Source organism: Micrasema longulum, unplaced genomic scaffold, assembly GCF_059751315.1.
Source record: "Micrasema longulum isolate JH-2025_06_02 unplaced genomic scaffold, ASM5975131v1 h1tg000984l, whole genome shotgun sequence".
Lineage (NCBI taxonomy): Eukaryota > Metazoa > Arthropoda > Insecta > Trichoptera > Brachycentridae > Micrasema > Micrasema longulum.
This window is the reverse complement of record NW_028278174.1, coordinates 295,144-305,708: the sequence shown is the minus strand read 5'-3', so window position 1 is coordinate 305,708 and position 10,565 is coordinate 295,144. Positions and strand designations below refer to the sequence as shown.

At 33.1% G+C, this 10,565-nt stretch overlaps 1 protein-coding gene across 1 annotated transcript in view; it reads right to left on the bottom strand.

Annotated features, from left to right (window-relative positions):
* Nucleotides 1-3,678: 3,678 nt before the first annotated feature.
* LOC148277765 (uncharacterized) overlaps nt 3,679-10,565 on the bottom strand; it is a gene marked incomplete at its 3' end in the record, with an annotated part of 184,750 nt that continues 177,863 nt past the window's right edge. The window contains exon 2 of the mRNA XM_088232437.1: nt 3,679-3,882. Within this exon, the coding sequence (XP_088088563.1) occupies nt 3,679-3,882 (204 nt within the window). The remainder of the gene's footprint in view (nt 3,883-10,565) is intronic.

Below are 10,565 nucleotides of genomic sequence, written 5' to 3'. Positions count from 1 at the left end.
TCCCGGCAATGGGTTGGGACAGTGCCAGGAAGAAGTATTATCATTGCCATGATTTTTCAGAGTTTTGTAATTTTAAAATTACTCTACTCGTGGCGTCACGAGTTGTCGTCGGAGATTTGAGCAAAATAGAACCCCGTACGTATAAAAACACACTAAACATGGCTTCTCGGTAACCGAAAATCCATCCATTCTTATTCATTTTCATCAAAACATATTTCCATTAATTTTCGTAAAACTTCGCCATATAATTAAATGCTTAATTTTTACCGCGCGTAAGAAATATTTTTTGTATCCAATTTTCCAGAGCACTAAATTTTCCTATCGTTTTTAAAGTGAAATCGATTTTTCTTTTTAAAAATTCGGAAATTTTAGTGAAAATGTTAAATTATCTTCATAAATACCCTGTAATGGAACATGTTTTGAAAATAAATTTGAACGAAAATTAATATTTTCTTACGGAAAAATCGATTTTACCTTATGGGCAATTGAAAATAACTCTGTTAATATCCCACTGTAATAGTACCTATATTAATAAATAATAAAAAGGTGGCCTCCGTAGTGTAATGGTAACACGCTTGCTCCACGTATGGAAGGTTCCGAGTTCGATTTGCGGTAAGAACACAAAATAAACATTTTATTTTCTTAATGCCTAAGTATTATGTGCTGTAATTTACTGCTTTAATTAAATCTCCTGGTCTGCTAGGGTGCAAAAAACAAAAAAAAAATAATCTAAAATTGTGTTATTGTATCAAGTCAAAGCATTTTTCAATTTGTGATTTATCCTTTTATTTTATTTTATTTATATTTATTCATATTAGAATACATGTTACAAAAAAAAAAGGTTTCCCTAACTCTATGAGGCCAAGAGCCCTGTGTTGAGTTGGGATACAACATAAGAGAAAGTGGAAGCATGCATATTATTAAAGAAAACTACAAAACTTGATAAACAATTGTTTAACTTTTAATTAGAAACTATGATAATAAATAAAACAAGACCATTACGATTTAAATGGAAATTCAACCCTAAAGTTGTCAATCCAAGTAAGCTCGTAAAAACAAGCTTAACATTTAATCGGTTCGTAGCAAACAAAATAAACCGGTTGCGATATTTATATGTACCAACATAAAATATCAGGTTAGCTATAAAATAATAGAGTTTAATCTCTTACCGAGCCACGGGTTATAGTTAGACGCCTAGTGTGGATTCCTAATACGTCTCCAACTTTCGGTGGGTTGAGCTTTGGGGCAAAAGTTAAAACATCAAGCGATCGTAAACTTTCCTCTCATTGCTCGAAATGGATTAATCTTAATTTACTTAATATGCCTTATGCGTTCATGAATAATATATTACTTATTAGATTTAAATCAATTGCATAAAAGGTTTGACTCGCACATAAATATTTGTATAATTTCTCGATTCAACTACTGAATTTAATCATTGAAATCAAGGAAAGTAGCAAACGCAGTGACGTAGGTAGGTACTTTAATTTCATTTAATTTCAAACATGTATTGCAAAGCACAATATTTGAACATGAACCGTATTGATTGAAAACAAAATCAAATAGAATGACTAAATATTCATTTTTGGAATCGGGTTGTCATCCCGTGGCTAGTATCTCGGACTCACGGATTAAAGGTCCGTGGCTTGAATCCTACTCGACACCAACTTGATTCCCATTTTCTAATAGTGAATTATTTACAACTCGTTGAAAACGGCCCTTTAAATGAAAAATTTGGGTAAATCATAAGAACGCAAATATTTATTTTTCAACAAAAAAAGTGTCTTGGCTACTGTTATAACATTTAGTTCGCGCTCAACCACCGTACCGGCTGGGCGTAAAATGGAGCTCCTCTCTCTAATTGTAGCTTAAAATTTGAAAATAAGTTATTAACTGTTACAAAACAATGAGTTATCATTTATAAATGGTCAATGTGTGTACAAAAAGCGGAAAAAGAAAACTATTTATCTTATTGTATTGTTTTACACTTTATTATTACCAAAATATGTGACAAGTAGTGAAAAACTACACTGGCTTAGTATCAGGCATAGAACAAACATTAACATTCTATCACTTCTTCACGATATTTGGAATAATCTCTCTAGTAATGAGAGAACGCTTTTAATACCCATTCACCGCTATAATTTATTTGCCTCCCCTTTCAGAGTAGTAGCTGCTTGATTATGGAATAATCTACCCACTAATGTTACATACACCCCTTCTGTATTTACATTTGAATCAAGATTGAAATGTCACTTTCTAAATGTTTCAGTTGTTCCTTTCTCCTTCTTCTTTATATTCTATTACCTCTTCTTTCCTCTCTTCATAATATTGTGTAATTATTTAAGTTAATTTTAGTTTTTAATTTTTGTAAATAATTGTAAATGTATTTTTTTGTTTTAAATTGTTATATAAAATTGTATCTTGTTAAAAAATGTCCACGTACTTGATTTTCTCAAACTAAACGGTTTGGGTAGGTAGGAAGAAATCGCCTGAAGGCAATATGCCCGCCCTTATATGTTTAAAAATTGTAGATGTATATAAAGTGTACAAATAAATAAACAAACAACGGAAACTTTTGAAGAACAGTGCGCCTCTCACTTTTAAATCATAAAAAAGGATATGGAATTTTAAAATCCGTTTGAGAATGTATCAACTTGTAACTCAAAAGTACCCAAATTTAACTATCTGGAACATTACCCCCCATGATAAATTACAAAAGTGCTACTGAAAGTTTAGTTTAATATCTACCTTCTTATAACATACAAAATGATTAATCAATTCTTATACCACTCGCACACACGCGTCTGTCTAATATTAGCGTAAAAAAACTAATTGAGCGGGAATGTTGTGTACCTATCATAAAACGAAACAACTCAGACAAAAGTGGACACCAAATCATTGGAACAATATGCACCACCCCTCAGTAACTGCACGTACATGTGCATCTTCCGGGAATCAGCGAACTGCCTGTTAGCCACATGTCTGGCAGTAACTATAATACCAATAATCAACAAAGGCTACCGTTTGGATAGTTTTCTATATTTTGTTCATCATAATGTTGAAACAGTGCTTTTTGATAATTTTTTATTGTTTACTTTTTAGCATGTACACGTCATGATCAATGTATTTCACTATCTATTCAGCTCTATGTTTATTTTTTGTGATTTTTTAAAATATAATTTTAAGTTCTTAGAATTTTACTCGTCTACGCGCTTTTTAGCTGCAAAACGATTGATAATACACCTTCAAAAATGTAGTTAAATCGATAAAAAGTATTTTGTAAATTTATGTTTCATATTGGAAACATTGGTAAGTATATTAATATATTTTTATGAAAAAAATAAGTGTGAAAATTATTGTAAAAAAAAATGACCCCCTCATTTTAACCCTTACAGCCGCCACTGCTTTCATATAACAAAAATGATCAAGATACGCTGCGATTGGTGTACCAATGCAGTGCGCCCTATGCACCATTAGGTGCGGATAGGAAGGGATGATGATGATACTAAAATATAAAAAATAAGATAATATTACAGCAAGTGCATAAATTTATACTATATTTTTTAGTATTAACTCATTTTAAAAATAAAATAACGATTAGTGGGTTTTATCAGTAAACCGACGAATTACATGTTATATAGCTTAGCATTCAGGATCAATGGTGAGTATACTCACACCAGCATGTGATAGAGCACCGCCTTGGCGCCACGCGGCCGCTCCAGGAAGTTGTAGACGCGGCTCTGCAGGCGGCGGTAGCGCGCGTCCCGCCGCGTGGCGCGGTAGCTCAGTGGGCGGCCCAGCAGCGACATCCGCGGTTCGGCCAGCCGGCCACCGCCTCCGCCCCCGCCCACCGGCGAGTCGCCGCCGCCGCACTCGACGCTGCAACCAAACACAAACACGTTACCTTACGAACTTTGATAGAAATAAGTCTCGGAAAGTTTCCCATCTCACCAACAACGGAAGTTCACATATTCATTTTAATTTTTAACAAATGATAGGTACTTCGGCGAACTTATTGCTAAAAGCAATATCTACCAGCAGACCAAAACGCAGACTGGTCAAAAGAAGAGTTGATCAAAAAAACAAAAACATACAAACAATTATTAAACTATTATATTAAACATATTGTTTATACTCGTTAACAACGTCGTAGACTGCTCTTTGCTCACAAGTTCTTTAGAATAGCTTGTACCCAGCAGAACAAGACTCCATACTTCATTTAATTTGCCAATACCTAGGACTAACTCAAGGAAAAACGATTTTTTCTTTAGAGCATGTCATTATTATAATACTGTTTTCTCTGGTCACGCAGACATTTTTCGTCTCTCCCATACAAAATATAGAAGATTCCTTACAGACAGCACGCCTGTTTAGTTACACGAGGTCAATAATTATGTATGTTCTCGTATGTTCATTATTATATTTTGTACCTTTTAGATTATTTTTATACAATCGTATTTTTTTTATTATTCTTTAAATTTATTTTCAATTTTATTTACTTTATATGTATACATATGTGTATTTTAATTTCAACTTCTTAGTGCCTAACATTTCTCAATTTCAAATTGATTTTATTTCGATACCTATAATGTACTTAATCTATATCTTACATCACTGTGGAAAATTTTCACTGACTGACTGTTTTCAAAATTTTAGTATTTTTCTCCACATATAAATATAAATATTAATAAACCGCTCTCAGTGCCGGCAGTGCCAGCAGTCAATAAGCTAGTCAATTATTCCAGATTATTTCTTCATACAAATAAGTTTACTATATGCTTAACCTCTTACACCCAGTGGCGGTTTTTTTCTCCTCGAGTAAGCTTGCAGATGAAGTATTGAGATGAAAATTCTCGATTTGGAAAACAGTATTTCGAACATTATTTCTAAAGGGTTATTTTTCGATGACGCTACAACCCATTTCGAGCTTTGGCCAGCTGCAACTTTTGCCTCTTCCTCTGTCTGTCCTCAGCCGGTGACCACCAATTTGCCACCTGGAGAAACTGCAATGCATCATTTCTAACTTCATCCTCCCATCTCAGCCTGGGTCTTCCCACTAATCTCCTTCCACCCGGCTGTCCGCTCAATAATCTTTTGGGGACTCGTAAATCAGCCATTCGCTGTACATGTCCGACCTATCTTAATCTAAGCAACTTCATATGTGCCGAGATGCTCGGGGCCTGGCATATATTGTACAGTTCTTCGTTACACCGAAAGCGCCACTAATTATTCTCTCTCACTGGTCCACAGATTCTTTGGAGCACTTTTTTTTTCAAAAGTCTCCAGCATTTTAGCTATCTTCACTGGCAGTGTTAGCGCCTCACACTCATATGCCAATAAAATACGTATAATTGTTTTGTGTATGGTAGTTTTTTTGTGAGCGTTACGTGATTTGAACACTGGCAGCAAATAAAAATATATTTTATTGGCTGCTGTAAGTCTTTTTCTGATTTATACTGGAGCCTATATAGGTGAATTGCTAGATCACTTCTAAGGAGTAATTATCTTTTAATTAGATACAGCATCTTACTCTTTGCGATGGTTTTTTGCTCTGTGTCATGTTTTTTTGTTTTCTCAACATTGATTTGCAATCCCACATCTCGTGCAGCTGTTTTCAAGGAATTAAAGACCTTTTTAATTGATTGTATTGATCTCTCGACAATTTTGTTATCATTTGCATATCCAACAAGTTGGCAACTCTTTTAAAAAATATTGGAGTTAGTGTATATCTTATGACATGTTCGAGCACAATATTAAAAAGAGATGGACCCCGCCCTGCTCCCTGTTTTAATACCCGGGATACTGCAAATTCTTCTGTTAGTTCTTCGTCTATTTTGACCTGACATCTTGAGTCTAATACAGATAACACATGACCATAATTACTATCATCAGGACATACATATATCCGCAGGACATGCGGCTCTAAACGCGGCTGTTTTTGGCATTATTTATTTCTAGAACAGATCGGCCAGTTGACATTTCAATCGTAATGGGAATACCTAATACATACAGAATTCAAAGTGCTATTTTTTGTAAACGTTTATAAAATGTTTGTATCAAAGTAATGAATAATATAGCTACATAATATAAAATATCACGAAGTTACGTCTTTTGAGTTGATTTTACAGATGAAAGTTGTTGTATCACACAGAATCACAGAAAAAATGGCAATTTAGAGTAAATATTTTTTTTCAAATTTTAGTTTTTCGTCTACAATAACATCAGTGGCTAATTTATGAATAAATTTGAAGGATTCTAGTAAAGAGTTCAGTTACATTTAATTGCTTAGTTTGTTTAAAGAGTTCTTTAGTTGCTGTTAGATAGGGGAGGTCATATACTAACTTTAATATTTTATTTTGCTGTCTTTGTAGTCTGTTTATGTCATTTTGATTTCCTGTTCCCCATAGTAGTTGCATATAACATAATTTGGTTTTTATATAGGCTTCATACTCATAATGTATAATGGATTCACCGTAACAAACAATGAGGAAGTTTGGTGCTACGGGAAATTGGGTGTAAAATGTTTTTTTACACGAGGTAAAAATTAGGGCATTTAATTGTACTCCAAAGTTTCTCTAAAACGCACATAAAAATTAATTAAAATGGCTTTCATAAAAATGAACTACTTTGAACGACGTCAAAGTTTTTTTCTTATCAACTACAGCGTTGGATGGATTTCCGGTTTCCGGGAAACCAACTCACCAGTCAAGACAACTCTCCGACGGCAACTAGTGACCTCACAGGGGAGCAATTTCAAAACTTCAAAACAAAAAAATCTATTTAAAAACACGTTAAAACAAAATGCAATTCAGATACTAGTGATTGTCTTATTTTCCTATTTGCACCTTGCGGTGCATGGGGCATTGCATTGATATTCGAACTGCAGTTTTTCTTACAACTCTTATGGTCGGTACCAGTCCAGAGACTTTGAAATGATTCCATTGCAGTCGAAGTGAACAGACGATAAAATAATCAAACATTTGTCTTCAGTTCAATTAATTTTGGCTTTTATAAGGCAGATTTCAAGCTCTATAAGTCAGAGTTATCCGAGTAGTCTTTTTACCTTTTTGCTTACCTATCTTCTTGGTATTTTTTGGTAAAGACACCTACTCATGGCTCTCCTAGTGAACCAGCTTGTTTTTTTTATCTGAAACTCTTTGGTAATAAACCATGCCTTGGTTCTCACCCTGTACGGTCATATTACTTTATCAGCCCTTGTTTACCTAGTCGCTTACTTTATTGGTACAACTGGGTTCTTTGGCCACACACATAATTTGATCAATCCAAATAATAGTTATTGATTTCTGGTACCTACTCAGTTAAGTATGAATGCTGGCTGTTGGGCCCTTTTGCCAACTTCTGAATACGGTACGAGACATCAGTTACTAGGAAGAAAAAGCTCGGCTGTCCGAAGCACCACGTGTTTTGTCCACCTGGAACCATAAATCAACCCCGTGTCTTGAAACAATAACTTTGCTGCCTCTCAACCTGTAAAGTCTGTGCTAGTCAACCCGTTTAACCAACGATATTATACATTTTTTTCTTAGTGCTTGTACTGTATGTAATGTATGAATTGAATCAATAAAAATATATTTAATATAACCAGACGCGTTATATATTTTATTTCAACATGTCTTAAATCGAATCCAAGAGCTATGGCATAGTAGGCAAACGCGCTGACCTTTTAACTAGGTGGCGGACAAATCTTTTTTATTTAATGATTTAATAAAATTATAAATAAAGTTATCAATAAAACTTTTTAGCTTAGTTAAACTTTTTTTATTATTTTGACCAACGAGCGCTTTTGCCTAAGTAGGCATCTTCAAGATTCTTGGCTTAAGCGAAAGCGCTCGTTGGTCAAAATAACAAAAAAGTCAAACTAAACCAAGAAGTTTCGTTGATTAATTTTATCGAAATCATTAACTTTGAAGTTTTAAATATCAAGAAATATCAAAAAAAAACATCAGTGTTATCTTTATTATTTCCTGATCATTAATTGAAATATACAAAGAAGTTGTGTGGAACTACGAAAAACAAAACAAAAAAATTGTTATCCTTTTTAAATTTGTGGAATTTAGAATTTAATTGCTGATAAAATATTATTTATATTTAAGGCATTAACTTTGTGGTCAAATATTTCTAAATGTTATTAAATATTACATGAATTAAGGGATGTGATTTTATACTTATTTTGTAGTTTTTAAGTTTTGCTTTGAAAACCGCACTTGCCGATAAAATCTTACTAATATTTAAAGCATTAACTTTATGGTCAAACATTTTATGGTATGAAATATTTTTATACATGGTTTTTCAGGACCAGACCGTGAAACTTCAGAGGAATATTCCTGATGGTAAGCCTTAAAATAAATATTTATAATATTTTTCCAAAAAGTCTTATCTGCAAATGTAGTAAATCCTTAATTTCTCGGACAAGCAGTCTCTCCACAAGCCCCTACTCTTCCCCTACCCAGCCGCGTCTCTTGTCTGCGTATGATGCGTATCGCTTCGTTGGTCAAGTGCGTTTTCATCGCTTTTTTTGTCGGGGAGAGGTAGGGGTTCGCGGAAGGAAATGAAAGATTTACTCCATTTTGAAATCATAAAGCAATTTTTGTTTTCTTTTTTAAGTGACCTTTTAGAAAAAAATTATAAGGATTTTTTTTAAAGCTTACTATGAGAAATGTTCCTCTGAAGTTTCGCGGTCTGGCCCTGAAAAACCGTGTTTAACAACTTACCGACTTTTTTATGTTTACCGGTTTCCTGACGAAGAGACTGGTGCGTGGTTATATACAAATATTTATTAACATTTAGTAGAATTTACTCGTTTGAAATTATGAAACTTGTAAAAAGTTTATAATTTGAAATAATGTGCCTACTTTTAACAGTTTTAAATAATTAAATGAAAAGTTGTAATCAAACAGTGCTTACCTGAACAATTCTATGCATAGATTACAAAGCTATCCGAGGAAGTTTCCAGACTGTTTAGAGTTAAAGGAAAGCGAAGAGCGGGAAAGTAAAAGCTCCCTAACAAATTAATATAGAAAGGCGAGAGTTACCCCGCGATGGAGGCGGGAACCAACTAAAAATTAAAAGTCTGTCTGAATAGTAACATTTTGTTCGGAAGCCTTCAGAACACATTGTTCGGAAAAGTTTCAAACTTATTGGTAAAGTGGGTAATTATAATTTTCCACTTCTCGATTTCCACTCAAGGGCGTCCGAGTCTCTAATAGGTTCAACAAACGGCGTAGTAAAAACTTTTTTAAGCACAATATGCATCATTGTAAAATTATTTTTTTTATTTTACACGGCTTACCGCCCTTTTTGTACACTGTAATAAAAAATTAAATATACCTACTACATTGGTACACGTGATGATAAAATTAAAATAAAACGAAGTACATTCAAAACTATTTACTAGCGGACCCGACAGACGTTGCCCTGCCTGAACAATGGTTTGCCTGTTATTAGCTTGTATTTTTTTAAAATAAATAAGTAGATCCCTAGGTACTTGTTTATGATTGAATTCCAAAACTAAAAATTATTAATATTCAAATATTGCATTGAAGTAGGTACCTAGGTACTTGTTTATAGTTTAATTCGAAAACATAAAATCATTTATTTTCAAATATAGAATTCTTTTTGCAAATGTCAAACTCAGCTTTTCTCACCAACAGGGGTGCATTTTATTCATAAATGCGATTTTCAAAAATGTATTGAATTTCAGGTAACATTTTTTTAGTATTACCAAAAATCCAGTAAAAATAAATAAATGGGAAGAAATTATCAGGAATATAAGGGAAGAATCTGATTGGGATCCATAAAAAGCAAACGTTGTCTGTAAACATTCAAAAACAACCTTTTTTAAAACACAAAAAAACAACATCCTTCCATTTTTTGTACATGCATTCTCGTCAAATGCAGCCTTGGTCGGTTGATGAAAAAAATATTTCCTTTTAACTTTTTTTTTACTTACTCGTATTCGATTGAAAATTTTAAGCAAAGATCTACATTTTGCTGAAAACCGAAAGTAAATCGATTAAGCCATTTAAAAGGAGTTCAGTGACAACACGTACGGAAAAAATATTATATATATATATATAAATATAAACCAATCACAGTTGGAGAACAAACTTTAAAGGGAAAACAAAAAGATAAGGTACAAAATACACTTGTAAATGAAGAGAAACCTCTCCTGGCTTACTTCGAAAAAAATGATATCAGATTACCACCCGTGTAAGAAAAAAAACACTTGATTTATTGGGTCCACGTGTAGTATTTAGTGAACATGATAGAAATAAAATGGAATCAATTCATTAGTTACGTAAACCTTTATAAAGAAGCTTGTTTGCTTTGAAACCGGTCGGTGAAAAATAAAAATTAGTGGTTAAAAACAAAGTTGTTTTATTCATTTTATTATGAAGAGAAAACTTTTTGTTTTTGTTTATTTATTCATGGTTATTGTTGTGCACACAATGCTTTATTGGAATAATACAATGATATTATTACAAAATAAACATAAACTTAACACAGCACCAATAAGGTACACAACACAATATATGAATTTC